This window comes from Thalia democratica, chromosome 5, assembly GCF_965202585.1.
Source record: "Thalia democratica chromosome 5, ktThaDemo2.hap1.1, whole genome shotgun sequence".
NCBI classification, from domain to species: Eukaryota; Metazoa; Chordata; class Thaliacea; order Salpida; family Salpidae; genus Thalia; species Thalia democratica.
Genome location: NC_139169.1, coordinates 42,098,420 through 42,116,155, shown reverse-complemented (window position 1 = coordinate 42,116,155; position 17,736 = coordinate 42,098,420). Strand labels below are relative to the sequence as shown.

Here is a 17,736-nt window from a genome sequence, read left to right as displayed (position 1 = left end):
TAATTATTTAACTAATCAACACAATTTATAAGTTAAACTTAATGATTTAACTTTAACTTTTATTAATGATCAATTGAAGTATACTATAGTTGTAGAAATTAATAATTTTAAAGAGTATACAACCTTGACTGAAATAAATCTAAACTTATAATTATATACTTATTTAGTGCAAATAAAAAAATTACTAAGCAAACTTCTGTGCATCGGTGTTTTTATACCTAATACACATGACTAGTGTAACAAAAATACTAACAAAAAAGCGATGTTTTTTTTCTACGTTTTGAAATAAAATGATATAAAACTTTAGTTCAATCTACAGTTAAGGGCTTTTTTGTTTGAAAAGTATGCAGTATATTTGGAAAAGAATGATGAATATTAAAATGAATTATTTAAAATGTAGAAACGTTTAAATATTTATGTTGTAATAAGTATCGTTAAAAATTTATTTTGCTTATAAAACTTAAGGCTTTGCTGCGTAGAACCATAAGAAAGCTACAAAAGTAGTAAAATATATTGTTTGCATAAAATTAAACAGTTAAACTTTTCATTTACTGTTTAAACGTTTAATTTTTATAGAATTGAGCTTGTTGGCGTTATCATTTTTTTTCCTACCTACTCAAATAGGTACAGAAATGTGCAAAGAAACATTTTTACTCTGCTCAGTAATTTCATTAATTAAGAAATTAGTATTACATAACTAAGCACATTACCTTACATTGTTTATCTTACTTTGTATCGTAATTTTTACTTCGGCAAACTTTACTATTTATAAACAATCTAGTGCGCACGTAGTATAGTTTATCGAACGATAAAAAAATACGCTCAAACTATTTGGTTCTATGATCTGGTGCATAAAGAAATCTTTCGGTTATCAATTCTCACACCACAGATACCTTTTAACATGTTGTCTAAGACAAAAATTTTAGTATTTTTTGTTAATTTGTTGTATACAACTTCTCAAAAATTGAGGAACCATTGCACTGTGGTATTGTTTGTAAGGTAGACATAAAATGATTAAATAATTAATTTTGAAAATCACTTATTTGTCAATATTCAAACTTAAGCTTGAAGGGTCAACTACGTTGATTTAGAAATTAAGTCTGTTATAACTTTTTTCTAATTAAATTTCTTTTTTTTCTGATATAGCAATCTTAATAAAAAACAAATAAACTAATCAAAGAAAGAATCGGTCAAATTCACCAGAGCAAAAGCCTAGTGCAGGGTTTCCCCAAACTGGGCCAAGTAGTTACAAAGTTATACATTTTAAATATAAGCTTGAGAGTCAAGTACGTTGATTTTGAAATTAAGTCTTTCAGTTTTTTGTTATGACTTGAATATTATTTTTCTCTTGATTTAGAAATATGTATGCATAGACCTAAGTTTTGTTTAAAGTTCTTAAGTCAGTCACAAACGAAAAACATTCACCATAAATCTACTAAAAGTTTAACATGTTCGGTAGTAGATTACCGATTGCAAGTTTGTTTGGTCGCAAATGACTGATTAATTTCAAACAAAACCTAGGTATCAGTCTACCTACAGTTTGTAGTCTGATGATCAAAGTGGTATAATCAAAAATTTTTCGGTACAAAATCGATCTTTTTTTTTAAATTACTGATTTGGATTAACAAAAAGTTTAATTTAAAACACAAGCATGTTTTTGGCACATTAGTGTGCACAAATAATTTTCTTAAACATAACTACTTTTTTAACAAAAAAAACGTTTCCAAAGTTAATTTTTAAGTTTATCAACCATAATTGATCGAATATTTTTTTGAATTTTTCTGGATTATGTATCACAAAAACATACAAATAAAATAAAGCTAAAAAGCTTCATGTAAGTAAAGTATTTTAAAAATCTTTAAAATACTTATTTTACTTACTTTTTTGGTATTATGTAAATACTATTTGTATAAATAATCAGTTATGATAAAAAAAAAAACTAAAGTAAAATTTTTAAAACAAAACACTTAAAATTTATTACATTGTTCATAAAATAACAACCAAAAAGTATATATTTTTTTCAATATGTATGCTTAAATAATACATTAAACTTATAGTAGTTTATTTTATAATTTTCTGACATTAGAATTTATTTCTTCACACAAAGAAAATATATTGCACTTTTTTAAGACTAGCAAAAACAAGGCATACTGTTATCAGCATAAAACACAAGAAAGAAAACTTTTTTAGAAATTAAAAAGCTTGACTTTAAATTCAGAATCAAATTAGCAAATAAAGAAAAACCAAAATTAAATTAATTTATAGAAAAACGGCTTGCAATTATCGTCATTTACTGTTAACTTTAACAATATTAATATGTTTATACTTTTTTTTTTGAAAACATACTGTGTTTTAAAACAGGTAAACACAAAAATACTCTAACAAATAAAAAAATATGAAACGCAAAACTTATAAATTAAATATGTACGTTTCAAAAAAATTACTGACAACAAACAAATTAGTATAAATGTCTTAAAACCTTAATAACTTGTTGCTCTTCGCAACAATTGGCTTGGTAAGCTTGTGAAAAAAATTGTTTAATTCTTGATTTTTTTCTATAAAAAAATATTTCTTATGTAAGAAAACAAAATTAATAAAATTAGAGTTTTATAGTTTATTAGTGCGTATTTTTATTCAGAAACTTTTTGTCAGCCTAATTTTGTAATAACTTTTAAAGTTAACTAGTGGATATTTTGCTAATAATTTAAGCTTTAGTAGAAATTAGAATACATTAAAACAGCCTTTTTTAACCAGCATTTATGCAAAAACTTCCATTTCCTTGCTTGTGTAGAAACCTTCCTTTTCGTCTGTGTGGCGGGAAGTTTTGAACTTACCGAACCTCGCCAGCAACGCAGCCACCGGAATGGCGACCAGGCAAAACACCGAGGTCAGGATGAAGAGGAAGTAGGCCCACGTCGGGTATGGCACGTTGACCTGCGTTCCGGTTGAGCTGTTCCATGCGGTGTAAGTGAGAGGGGCATTAGTGGCGTATCGGATCAAGTTTGCTACGAAGAACGAAATCAGTAGAACCGGGCACACGTATTTAAGTGTGTATTTCCAGTATTTTCCCAGGCTGACCCCTGACATTTCCTTAACGTCCCTCATGAATCTGTTTTAGATTAACTGACGTTATTTATGTGACTTCTGGACATAATTTTAATTTGTATAAGTTACTACGTTAATATCGTGTAAAAACTCACGATATTAGTTAAAAGAGAATTAAAAATTAATGCAAACAATTATTTTATTCATTTACATGATTAATATTTTCGTTAACTTTGATAAAGCTAAATAGTATTAACTAGAGTAAAAAATAAGATGTAAAAATAGTCATTTGTTTAAAAAGGTGAGCCGTAAGAAACAATTTTTCAAAATTCAAATTCTAAAATATACTAATAATAGAAAATATTAAATAAGCAGTTATTATTCATTTAGTACATTATTCTAAACTTAAAATACCTGTCGATGCCGTAAACGTACGAAGTGAATACAACTTCAAGAAGGCCAATGGTGCACAGTGTCAAACTACCAACGTTGCTGTCCAATATATCTATCAGGTAGTAACCGAAATCAATTGTGTACGGTAAGGCGATAGACATCATTCCTGTAAAAATAAAGTTAAATTTCAAAGTTTTTCCTCAGTTTTAATATTTTTTTTGAAGTATGAAACAAAAACGTTTTGTCACGAGTTTAAATGTTTTTTTTTTGTTTACTTGTCATATATTTTTTTCTCTACAGTAAGTAATTAATAGTACACGTCTTGTTTTTTTTAGTTTACAGCGGCTTGCTTGGTTATCAGCGGTTTTTTAAAGTTAAATACCCGCATTAGTTATAAAATAAGAAAAAGTACTACCTTATACTAATACTATTCCTGTAAACTACGTTTAAGTTTAGAGTTTTTGCAAGCATAGCCATACAGAACAGTAATCAAAAAATATAAAAAGTGTTCTTGGTGCAAAAAAATTTTGATCATCACTGATCGAAAGTATCATTACAGAAAAACATTAGCTTCTCATGAAGACTAACCAATGCAAAGTCCGAGGGCTAGCTTCAGCTTAGACATCCTGACTCCCAAATCAACGAAAGAGGCGACGATGCCGGTGAAAACGCCCACTAGTGACGACAACCCGATGCTTCCGAGCATGACGAAGAACATGAGCGACCACATGTTGGGAAACGGAAGGTTGACTATAGCCTCTGCGAATGTTATGAAGGCAAGACCTGGACCGCCGGAAGCCTAGAAATTATTTCTTATGAGTAAGTTTAAGTGGACTTAAAACAGTTTCTGATTGCAGTTTTATTTTTCTAGAGTATTAAATATATTCCAGTTTGTCGCAAAAACAATTTTTTTTTAAATGAAACTTTTCAAAATGTACTTAAACTAGTCTACTAACACTTATTTCAAAAACAGATTAATAAGAAAACCTTAAATATTACAGTATATAATATATTAATATTCATTAAACAGAAAACCGTTTAATAATCTAAGAACTTAGAAGCGCTAATAATCTAAAAAGCTAAAATAATCCTAAGTTTCTTTTTTTTTTAACAATACGTTACTATATAACTTTTTTAGAAAAAAAAAAGTTAAACAAAAACACTTTTGTGATAGTCTACTTACATTATAATTGGTTGTGTACAATCGTATACGTCTATAAAGTAGTGAAAAAATGAAAATTTTGATTTACACGCTTAAGAATTAATTGTAGGTTTAGAAAGTTTTATTTTATTGTAACTTTCTAATAATTAATTCTTACTTTGTCCAGTTGTTTTGCTAAAGTACAGTTAATTGGGTTTATTTCTCCAAAACTAGTGAAATTTGTAACTTGTTTAAGTTCTTCTACTGAAGTATTGAGTAAACTTGCGTGACTAAAAAAGTTTTAAAATATTTACCAGTTTAAAATTTAATAAGTTTAAATAGTTAAAAGTTAATTTGAAACGTTAAAGTAATTACAAACTTGAAATACTTGTTGATTTTTCTTAATTGAAATATAATTATCTAATTACTATGACATATTTTAATTTTACAGTATTAAATACTACTGTTATTTTTTTATTTCAATTGAATTTTTTTTTATTTTTAAACTGTTTGTTTATTACCTTTTTTTTCTTAAATCTAAAAGATATGTATTAATTTACTATGCTTAAGTTAAAAAATATCATACGGCTTGAATTTATAATTTAACCTAATAGCTTTTAAAAGGCCAAGTTAAATTTACATAATAAAATTAGTCTAACTATTTAAATATTCAAAAATAGTTTGCTTTATATAAAAACAATTTTTAATAACTAATAGCGTAAAACACTTTTTTATAGCAAGCTAATTATTTAAACAAACACGGTTGCCCATGCTAAAACGCTTACAGCCAATCAATAAATTGCATAGTCACAAAAAAAGATAAAGTTACATAAGCAGTTTTAAAACAACATTCAAATTTAACTTTAAACCCAAAAATACAGAAATGCAAGTTATAAACATGGTAAATTTATGGGGCATAAGTTATAGTAAATAATTAAATTAAAGGTTAATGTATAAAATTTGAAATGATAACTAAAAACAAGTTTTAACTATATTTACAACTCTTTAATATTAGTAGTTTTAAAACAAAAGTACTAAACTTTGAAGATTATATTTTCATTGGGGTTTTTTGTTAAACTTCATACAAGATAAATGGCTAAATTTTTTAAAGATTTTAGTTGAAAAAAATAAAATTAAAGGCCATTTCAAGCACTTTAACTTATTCAAACCAAGTAAAAAGTACTTAAATATGAAATGTTTGATTAGTTGTTTTATTAGTGAAAACCAATTCCTACTTTTCGTAGCAGTCTTGGCTCTTGATGGCGGCGCGGAAACCGAGGATGCCGAAAACGATGACGGTGGCCAACAGTGACGTCATAGAGTTGACGGTGGCGACGAAAATAACGTCAAACTTGCAGTTGTTCTTGCGCTTCATGTATGACGCCTGAGCTCCGTAAGCTCCGTACCCGATCCCGATGCTGAAGAAGATCTGGGTGATGGCTGCCTGCCACACCGAGAACTCGCACAATTTCGACCACTGTTTGTATATGGTTTGTTTATCAGAAACAAAAAAAAAAAGTAATCTTAGGCGGTAGTTAAAGTTTTTGTTTAGGTTTGTTTTTTATGGTGGTACAGAGCTAATAAAAAATTTAATACATAAGTTTGACAAAATAATTTTGAATTGTATTCATTTTTTTAAAGCATTTGTAAAACTGCAAGATTTATGTTAAGTTAACAGTTTTAAGCTCTTTTTTTTGATGAATTTTATTTCTAGGTAAACCTTTTTGAAGTTTTTATTTTATTTAGTAAAACTTTTATACTAGCTTACATCAACTTTCAACAAGTAGGAAATTCCTTCGATTGCTCCATTCAAAGTTAAAGCACGAACGAAAAATATTCCAAGTATAGCGTATCTAAAACACTTTTAAATTAAATGTAAAGAATTAAAAAAAAAAAAAAAACACTTATTGTCTAACGGAAAAAACAAATTACCTAACAATCCTAAAATAAAAAGAAAAGTTGTATACAATGTGCTGATTAATTTATAGGGATGTTTTAGGGGTACCTTTAGTTTTTAACCCATAAACGTCAATCGACTTGACCTAATTTTTTAACCTATCCTTTAACTAGTTTTAGTACAGAGTATTAAAGCGTGCTATTCAGTCACTTAATTTTTTTTTAAAGATTATTTACACAACTAGTTACATCGTTTATATGTCAGAGATTTAGTTTGATTAGAAAATGAAAAATAAAATAAACCAGAAGTAATTTCTTATATCATTAAAAAATCTCTGAGGATTAATTTTGGTTTTAAAAGTTAACATCAACAACTCACGGCAAAAGAACACCAAAGTACATACATTTTCCTGTGGATTTAACACCTTTTTTTAAACCTAGAAAAACCACCAATGTACAGCATAGCAATGAAAGAGAAGTCTGCCAATTAAATGAACCTGGAAAAAATATTTTTTATTTAAGTTGTTTTCTTTACAGTTATAAAACACCTTACAAAAATATTTTAGTTGAATTACAGTAATACTCTAGCGTGTATATTTAGATTAAAAACATCGCTTAAAAAAAAAAATTTAATTATGTTTTAAAATATGGTATTATTTTGAAGTTTTTAGTAAGATAAGTAGTAGTTTGTAACTGTGTATCAATTAAAGCTTATTAATTTATTTCATATATTTTTTAATCAAAGTTTCCGATGCTATACAAATAGAATTCTAAAAGTTAATAGTGCTCAGTTTTTGCCATGATTTATTCAGTGTATAGCTGATTTTTAGTTTAAAGTCATTACTATGCTAGATATCAAAGCTTTAAAATTTAAAAAAGAGTTATGAGAACAAAATTTAAAAATTTTTCTATTAAGCTCAGAAAACTGACTTATTAAGTTAATTTTGCATTCAGGGGTTTAAACGTCTGAACAAATAATGTTGCAAACAAGTATCAACGACAAAATAATCTTTTAGCATTTTGCTACATTAGTTATGTTGTAACCTAGCTGTATACTTTTGTAAATAAAATTTAACCTGTACTTTCACTCAGTGTATCAGGCAAGCTCAAAGTTTCTCTGAACCAAAAATATTCGGAGGGAGAGCTTTTCAGGCACTCGTCCAAATGCTTGGTTGTGTTTGAGCACGATTGCCATGGCAAAGGCGACCTCATTGAATTGGCCGAGTAAACAAAACTCCATGACACGACTACCATGTAATAACTGCCCAGGCATATACCCGTCTGAAGCGTTTTTATGTAAATGTTTATGTTTGTTGACTATAACGACTATGCTTTATTTTTGAAAGTAGTAAAAAAATATATAAATAGTTGGTTTATAAGCAAACAGTTTTCCAGGAAATGTTTGTTTTATTTTTAAACCTTAGTTTTTTGTTTTGATAAAATTTGATAAATAAGACTTTAAGTTTTAAATAGTTAAACTGGTAAAACTAAACGATCATTACAAAATCAAGTTAATTTTCTTGTCATTTTTATTCTTTATCGATAAGTGAATAGCTTGTGCTTTTAGAAGATCTCTAAAACTTAATTAAGCTTGAACTAAAGTTTGAAAGTTATAAAAGCTAATAGACATGTAAATTAGCTGCTTAGCTCATACAATATTTATTATCAAGCTAAAAAAACACCGACGAAAGTTATTAAAGTCGAAGCCTGAAATTTCATAGGCCGAGAAACACAAGCTCAAGTTAATAAGTTTTGGTCATCAGACCACAAGCTTTTTGTAGATTTAGGTATAGATTTAGTTGTTTTTTTAAAACTCAGCCGTAACCGAAACGCTTGTAGTCATCAAAATACAAACAGTTTAAAATGTATGATTGACTGTAGGTTTATGGCTACAAGTTTCTTCGATTATGACTGACTGATGAGGTTTAAATAAGAACGAAGCTTATATCTAAAATCAAAAAAAGCTTGTGGTCAGACTAAAAAGTGGTAAAATCAAAGCTTGTTTATAAAAAACTAACATAAAACTTATAATGCATTTTATTGTTATAAAAGCATTCATCTATTTATTTTTAAACAAAATTGCAATAAAAGTTTTACTACAACTGTTATATTGCAACGCTTTCTTTAGTGTTAGTAAGATATTTGTAAGTTTCAAAAAAAATAATTAGATAGGTGATATAAGTTTTTTTAGAGATGTAGTCTCTAAAATTTTGTTTATAAAAAATGATTTGTAAAAACACGTTTGTGCTTAATAAGGGATTTTTTTTTTAATGCTATTGTAAACAGGTTAGTTTTAATTATTTTATCAAAATTCAAGTTACTTTTAAACTAAATAAAAAACGAAATAAAATAATAATTTAAATACTTAAAAGTGAAAAGCAACTTACTTTTGTTACGCACTAATATACATTTAAAATTTACTACATTTAAGTGTTTAGTTTTAAAGCAATCAATATAAACTACGTATCATTTTCAAAAGACGCTCTCATATACAAACTCATAACTGTAACTGAAGTTTTAGTTAACACCATAAAAAAACAGGCAACAATGTAACTAACAATCAAAGAGCACACGCCAACACCGGCAGCATAGGGTGACAACTTCCTCCACATCGCAACCGACCCGCACTGAAACTTCTGGCCGAGTCCTATCTCCATCAGCAAGAGCGGGTAGCCGATCATCATCAGAATAATGAAATAAGGAATCAAAAATGCACCTTTTACAAATATATTTTTTTATTATATGTTTTGGTTGTAAGTAAACAAATAGAGAGACCTCAACTGCTGGATGTAGAATAAATGTTTTGAAAGAATAATTATATATTTTTCATTTTAGGTTGTTTTAGAAATTAGAAACTAAATAATGCCATATGCATCTATATGTACAGATTCTGTAATAGTTTTATTCAAAAACATTTTTATACTTAAAAAAATATTAGAAGTTTTAAATTTAGTTACTTTAAAAGCAACAATAACAGACACAAAAGAAACACAATTTACTTTTTATTAATTTTAAGATTGTTATTTAAACTTCAAGACTTTAATAACACATTTTCTGCCTTATTTTATCATAAAAATGGCTAAAATTTATTTTAAAAGTAAAACTTTTAATTTTTTTTTTCTAAATTATAAAATTTATTCATTCTTAATCAACTTAGTAAACTTTTTAATGTTATTTTTTTCATTAGATGATAATATCGAGCACGAAAATTTTAAATAACTTAAATTTGAAAAACATATACTAGTTTTATTAAATAAGATAAAATTTAACCTAAAAAGATTATTTTCCTATACTTAGAAAACTTATAGCAAAAGCTACACAAAAATATATTGTCTAAAATTTTTAGTACTTATATACCAATTATATAAAAAGCTTACCTCCGCCGTACATTTTACACTGAAAAGGAAACCTCCAAATATTTCCAATTCCAACAGCGTTTCCGACTAGTGCCAGCAAGTACTCTGCTTTGTTCGACCAATTTTCTCTGCCCTGGTCGTTTTCCGCTGATGACACATCGCTACTTTCTACCGAGCTGAAGTTTTGCAAACACTTTTCGTCGTTGTGTGATGCCTGAGTGTAACTTGCTGTGTTGTTGCGACCCATTTTTTTGTATATTTAACTATACGTAAAAATCTGTAACAAATTGATTGGCTTTATGATTCTTAACTTAAAACAAAGCTGTCTCCTTTACTTATTTTTTTAAGAGGTAAACTATATCGAGTTGTCGAAAAAGTTGAGTTTTCAATTATAGTTAAATCTTAAAGTATTAGGTATTGTTCAGTTAAATTTTACTTATTATCCTTAGAAACAAAAAAAAGTACACAAGCTTTTTAAGTAAAAGATCTCATAGTTAATGTGACAGTTTAATACTATCATAAAATTTCCTTAAAAAGTTTTTTTTATGGTTGACAAAACTAAAAATTGTAATTTTTATAAGTGTGTTGCTATTTGAAGGCCACAATTTATAGCCTTTTTGTGAAATAGAGTATAACAACATAAGCATAGAAAAAAAAGCTACAAGTTATAGTAACAAAGTTGAAGTCATTCAATTAGTCTTTTTATAATAGATGAATTTGCATAAACGAACTAATATATGTGGACTAATCCTGATAATAGTGATTGATACTGTTATGTTACTTTTAAGTTTGAAACAAATATATTATGTTTTTTTCATTCATTTTGTTGAAGTAGTTTTTAGAGTATAACAGTTAAAGTTAATAATATAAATGACATTTTATAAAGTTTTAAGGAAATACACTACAATTCTGATAACAGTGATTGATACTGTTATGTAATTTTTAAATTTGAAACAAATATATTATGTTTTTCTCATTCACTTTGTTGAAGTTGTTTTTAGAATAGAATAGTTAAAGCCAATAATATAAATGACACTTTATAAAGTTTTAAGGAAACTAAGTTCTCTTAATTCTTTTAAACAACTTAAATGATTTTTTTTTAAAGCTGGCTAATTTAATAACAGACAAAACTCTTAAACTTCTAAAAGCTTCTATTGATTAAAAAAACATAAACAAGATTTATTTTATCCAGAAACTAAACTGACAAATAAAACTGTTGACGTTGCAATAGTTATTTTTTATATTTTAGATACAAGAACAATATTTAAACTTTAACCAATATTAACGTTTATATACGAATCTTTTTCATTATATTTTTAATTTAAAAGCTTCCGATTTCTAACTATTAACTTTAATTTTAATAAAACTTTTTTGTTTCATTTGTTTTTAGCCTAAACCAGTGCAATTAGTTTTTTTATATATCTTATATATTTATAACATAAACTAGGTTAAAGTCTTTTTGTGTTTTTTTTTTATAATTTTTGAATTATATGTTTTGTGGTAATTCTTATAATATTTTTGTTGTTGTTATCAGAAATAAAATTATCGAAACTACAAAAAACTAATTGCATACTATTGGAATTTTTGAACTGTAGTTCTTTATAAGCTTCAGTAAATATTAACTTATATAGATTAAAACTAATAGAACTATGTCTAAAAAAACTGCTGCTATTTAATAAAACAATATCTGAGAAGTAATTACCAAAAATTAAATAAAAATTAACTAATCAAGTTATAAGCCTAAAATATTAATTTAAAGTTATTAAAACATTTTCGATAAGAATCATGATACTTAAGCACAGTTTTGTGCAAACTATCTATCAATACTCGCAATATTGTTGCAAATATTACTTATATAAAAGCAATATAAAACTATTAGAACTATGCAACATTGTGAGAAGAGTTAGACGCAAAACATTCAATAGGTTTTCAAGAGCTCGAAGCTTATTTAGCAATGTTTTAAAACAACTAGACAATTATAGCGTGATATCTAATACGAAAAAGACTTAAGTTTATTTTTAATTGTAAACGAGTAGTACATATAATTACAACTTAATTGATAATGTTTTGTAAAATTCAAAAGTTAACTACCATATTATTTTAGAATTAAAAAGTTTATACGTACTAACTATAATTTCTAATACTGTTTATGTTATACTAAAAATTATCTACACTAACTACTTAGTTTTATAAAAGTTAACTTAATATAAAAATCAGTTTCCGTTGGTATGCAGAGTTAAAATATTGGAAAACTTTTTAAGTAGTATTTATAAGCAGATAAGATTATATATAGTCATAAGAGTTAGTATGTACACTGTAGGTATATAACAAAATAAACATAAGCTTATTACTACTAAATGCATTTATACAATATCTCATTTGCAAAACAAATGATGAATTTAAATAGTTTTGGCGAAAAAAAAAGATTTAACTGAAAGAATTATTAAAATATAAACTTTAAGTTAGCGCAGTGTGTTGCTAAAAAGTTATTAAAAAGATTATATAACGATTGCAGAGTAGCACATTCAAAGTAAATTAATTTAAACTTGGTTAAGATGAAGAGGAGATTTGATCAAAATTACATTAGTTACAAATACAAATTAGATTAATCAATAAATAAACTAACTTTTGTTAACTTAATTTACTAATTACAATACCTTAATACCTTATTCATTTACTTAAATATTTACGCTGTAAGAAGAAAATAATAAACTTGCTTAAGTTATTTTATTATTTTAGAAATGTACCAAAATAAAATTTTAATCCAGCTATCTTTAGTAGCATAAAAAAGCTTTGTAAAAAAGACTAAGCTTATTGTAACTTGTTAATATTTCAAGCAGTAACGATGATTGTAAGAGTTTCAGACAGCTTACTACTATTTTAGACTGCTGTCGGATGCCATCAGATAAAAATACACAAGCTTTTGTTTGTACATCAAACAAAATTATCAACCGTTCCTAACCTACAAATAATTATCAATTTATCGATGTTTTTATCTTGAAATTGAAGTTATTACGTTTTCAAATTGCGGTTTTCAATACATACTCTCATCCTAATGCTCGATCTTTTATAAAAATATTTTCAAGAAGCAAACTTACTGACAGAAACTGTACATAAAAAAACATCAAAGTATAAAATTTTAAAAAAGTTGAAACATAGAGATAAAATTAAATTGTTTTTTTACACTACTTCTTTTATTTTAATGTATTTTAAACGTTTTCAGTAGTTTTTAAGAATTTAAGTTTTAAAGAAAAATGCATCGCTAGCTTAGTTTATATAAGAAAACAAACATTATAGTTGTTTTATTTTCTAGTATGTAAAACGCTCACTTTAACAAGCCTTATCAGGGTTCACTATAAAGTTATAAACATTAGTAACTCTTTTATGAATATTACTTAAGGTAAAATACTGTTAGAACTAAAGCTGATCAATACTGTAAAAAAAAACTATGAAATTTTCACTAATTAGAACTATAAAATTTTAGACATATATCAATTAGAAGTTATTAAAGATTTTATTAAATTAAGTGAAGCAATGTTTGCTGCTTAAAACATAAGTTAAACGCTTTGTTTAAAAAGATTACATGCGTTAAGCATGCTAAACTTAGTTTATCAAAGGTAAAATTTACAGTTGTTTGGAATGTAATGGGATAACATTTAATGGTGTAAAATTAATTTAGCTGCTTTTATATACATATAGTTCTTTTTTTCTAAAGCCTATAACTAAAAATATCTATATTATTATATTTAAAATATATTCAAAAAAATTTAAACATTAAATAGCAACTTTGTATTCTTTTGATCGAAATTTCTCACACCATTAATTCTTTATATGTTTAAAAAAAGGTCAAAAATTTTTTGGTAAAAATATGCTTGTGTTAAACACTAAAAATTCTCAAATTGTCTGGGTTTTTCGGCTGCTAATTTTTCTAAATGTTATATATTTTATACTTTGATTGTTAACAAACTTTATAATAGTTGCTAATTAAATTTTGAAAAACTTTGTATTACAATAAATCTATTATGCTATTATGCATTTAAAATATTTATTTGTCTTCCTACTTTTTCGAAAACTGAAATTGTAAAAAAAAACAATACGGCTAGTTATAAGGTCTGTAATTGTTTTTCGAAATAATTTTTCAATAGTATTCATTAAGAGCTCTACAGTCTTATACTTGTTTAAAGTAGGTTTTGAAATAGTTTACTAAAGAAAAACTTTATATTATATATTGTTTATTGCACGATAAAAAAAACGCTCAAAAAGTTGGTCTAACGACCAGGTGTACAAAGGAACCTTTCGGTTATCGAGTCGTACACCTCATGCTTATAAAGTTTCTTACGAGCTATTACACATAGCTTTTTTTATCATTTAAATATTTAAATATTTAGTAACAAAACAATCAGTTAAACAAAAGGAAAATGAAAGAAAGTAAATATTAAAATATAGTTTTAAAGTCTTTTTATTTTTGTACTTGTTTTTGTTACAACAGTTACAATTTCCAGTTATTTTACTCTTTAGATAAGTTTATAAGCTGTTGTTGTATTTTGTAACATGACTAACAGAAAATAACTCTCAAAACAGTCATCCTAAAACTTTTAACTTTGTTTTTAGTAAGGTTTAACGATAAAACCTTCTCAAATTATTTTAGAGCTATTTATATGTTTTTTTCGATTAAAAGGAATAAAGGGAAGATTGAAAACAATACAAGATGAAAGATTGCGACTATGTATGATGACTTAATTCATGAAAGTTTAAAATTTAAACTTGAAGCTTTAAATATGATTTTATAACAGTTATTTGTAACAGAAACTACAAAAATTGTGTGTAATGTTCATCACTATTAGCATTACTTGTAAAAAATACAATTGAAACAAAAAAATAATAAACTTTATAATATCAGTTATGATTTACAAAAATTTACATTGCAATATATATAACTAAGTTATTTATTAAAAAAGTAGTAATAAGTAAGTAGTACAAAATAAATTTCTCACCTGTATTTAAATGAAATGTCTATATAGAACCATCAAAGTTATGCGCTATTATTTTAATTTAATTTGTTAACTTTGTTTTTGAAAGCTTCCCTTTGAATAAATCGAAAAAAAATAATCTTTATTACAGTACAAATACATTTCAAATACAATTGCTTCATTTAAATGTATTTCTTCAATATAACTTCAGTAGGTAACGGTGATAGTTGATTACTTAATTTTTTTGTTCTTAAAAAAACACAGAACATCAATCAGTCTGCGTGTTGGTGTGAAATTTTAAAGCAAATTATCCCGCCAAATTATTGCATCCAGCCTCCGCAACTCTCAAACAAGCTCGAATTGCAAACCATGTTGAATTTGCACGCTAAATTAACTTTTGAAGCAGAAATTTTATCAACCAAAATTTTCGCCTTCTCCAAATTTTTCTCAACACTCAAACTTCCTTGCAATTCGTTCGCGCACTCTATTATGTCGCTAAAGTCAACGTTTGCTTTGTCCATAAACGCAGATTTTTTGTTTATTAAGACGGCCAAGCAGAAAACCAAGTGAAAACTTTTGCACTGAAGAAAATGCGGATCGGTGAAGAAGACATCCCACAGCTTAAGCAGGTCTTCAAAACCAAACTGCCTTTTGAATAGCAGCAAGATCCACTGGAAGCAAAACGTGAAGTCGTCGGACTCTCTCTCCTTCAGATACTTGTAAAGCTCGTAATCAAGAACTCTAAGCATGCTTTTGAGGTGGTCCAATTGTTCCATTATGCCGTCTTTCACAAAGTTTCCTTTGTAGCGGTCCATCAGTTTGACGAAGCACCAGTAAGCGTCCGAGTCGGTTTCGATGACTTCCAAAACAACAGCAGCCAAGTCGTTCATCCCCTGCTTGTACCCGTTATGGGGGTCGTGGAACGCACAGTACACATTTAAAATTTCGCGCAAGCTCTGATGTCTTTTATTATTGTTGCTTTTGAAGAAATTTCTATCCAAACCAGTTCTTCTTACGTCTTTGTCGATCAGCGTAAGCGTTTTAGTTAAATTTAGCCCGGTACTTTTTTCTGTTAAATTTTTCCATGTAGCTCTCATGTTTTTGTACAAAAGCTCTTTATTTTGTCTGATTTCTTCGTTTTCATCAGTGCTTTTGTCCCAGTGCAAATGACCCAGCTGGTGCTTCCAGACTTCTCTTCTTAGTTCAGAACAGATACCTCTTTGGTAGATCATTTTCTTCAGTTCTTCGATATTCTCAATTCTTCCTTCTTCGTTTTTGAATCTCTCATACTCTTCGGCCTGGAGCGGCCCACACATGACGAAATCTTCTTCCATTGTTGAAAATAATAAAACTATGTAGTTGCTAATTAGTTATTTATCTAAGTTTGCAATAACAGATAAGAAGTAAACGTTTTTTTTTTTGCTTAGATAAATGTACCGAAAATTGTAAGCAACATACTAGCTAATTGTTTTTTAATCTAGAATATTTTTAGTTAAACACTTGGAATTTTTTAATACAAGTTTCATTATTGATAAACCTAACAAAAGTAGCCAGTACAAATGTGCAATATATAGCTCGATGACCATAGTTGTGATAGTTTAAGACTGTTTTCATGTTTAGAATAAAATTAAGCAAATTTGAGCTGACTAGTAAACCAAAAATAAATGAAAAGTTAGAAAAATTATTTACACATGTTAATAATTAAGTTGCAAAATTTTTTATTTTGTAAACTTTTTTAAGCTGGGTTTTATTTTAGATTTATTGATTTTAATAGATACTTTAAAACGATATACAAGTATACTTTTAGTTAATAACTATTAAAAGTTAAATATAGTCATTTTAAAACTTTCTTTTTATCAATTACTTATCATCTGATTTTAACAAATACTTTTAACTTTTTGTTTACTTTTTACAATTCTCCTATTTAGTAAATATTACTAACACAAATACTTAAAAGCTAACAAAGTTATAAGAGCTATAAAACAATTTATTGTGTTTATTTCTTGTAAAAGATCAAAAGTAATAACATAAATTGATAAATTTATATAGTCTTAGGTATTTTTAATAAGTAAATGTTTATATTTAGAAAATAATATAACTATAAAATCCAATATAAAGCTTTTTAAAAACCCATGCTAAATTAAAAAGATTAAAATGTTTTTTAGCAACGATGCGATTGACATATTATACATTAACCTTTTAAGCCTTTATGTTAGCTTAAGTATTAATTTGTCAGTAAAATTAAAAGTATTTGTTGATTAACTGTTACTTGTTTTTAGCAATATTTTATTTATATATCCGTTACTGCTGTATTTTTTAAGTTTTATATTTAATTGCCTTATAAATACTTCACTTGTAGAATGTTAAAAAATTTTTAGTATAAAGGTAAATTAGGTTAACCAAATTTTAATAAAACATCTTTATTACTATTATTCTACGTATATAACAAGTAAGTAGTAAATCTACTCTTGTTTCTTAATGTTTTTTCTTTAAGAATTTTATAAATTTTTATTCAAAGGAGATCGCATGAAGATTTTTAATATAATCTTGCTTAATTTTGTAAAAGAAAGCTGAAAAAGTATGTTAAAAATTTAGTGAAAATTTATGCCTAACTAACAAAGTTTAGTACTTAAAATTTGACTATCGTATATTTATGTAAAACATCTGTTCTGTTTTATCATATGTTTAAAGATTATTATGTGTGTGTTGAGTATAACAGTATATAAGTTGGAATGTTTTTGTAATGATAGTTGTTTAAAGAAATTTGTATAAAAACAAGTGTCTACCAAACACTGGGTTTATCTTGCCACTTTACCTGTAAACCTAGAATTTGACAATTTAGGCAAAAAAAACTGGAAAAGCATGGAATTTTTAACAAAAGTCACTAAAAAAACCTGGAATTTTATCAATTTTCACATGTTTAGTAGTAAAATTT

General features: G+C 26.5%; 2 protein-coding genes across 2 annotated transcripts; both read right to left on the bottom strand.

Moving 5' to 3' along the window:
* Positions 1-2,332: 2,332 nt before the first annotated feature.
* On the bottom strand, positions 2,333-10,102 carry LOC145835963 (sodium- and chloride-dependent transporter XTRP3-like). The gene is made up of 10 exons (XM_082943734.1): positions 9,853-10,102; positions 9,034-9,191; positions 7,552-7,756; positions 6,855-6,972; positions 6,348-6,432; positions 5,815-6,056; positions 4,758-4,869; positions 4,027-4,237; positions 3,460-3,604; positions 2,333-3,109 (listed from the first exon to the last, which is right to left on the bottom strand). Exons 1-10 carry the CDS (start codon positions 10,076-10,078, stop codon positions 2,758-2,760), a joined length of 1,854 nt encoding a protein of 617 aa, XP_082799860.1. The 5' UTR covers positions 10,079-10,102; the 3' UTR covers positions 2,333-2,757.
* A 5,019-nt stretch (positions 10,103-15,121) lies between these two features.
* LOC145836552 (TBC1 domain family member 15-like) lies at positions 15,122-16,135 on the bottom strand. Its single transcript, XM_082944347.1, has one exon. The coding sequence runs from the start codon at positions 16,133-16,135 to the stop codon at positions 15,122-15,124; it is 1,014 nt and encodes a 337-aa protein (XP_082800473.1).
* Between the last annotated feature and the right edge of the window lie 1,601 nt (positions 16,136-17,736).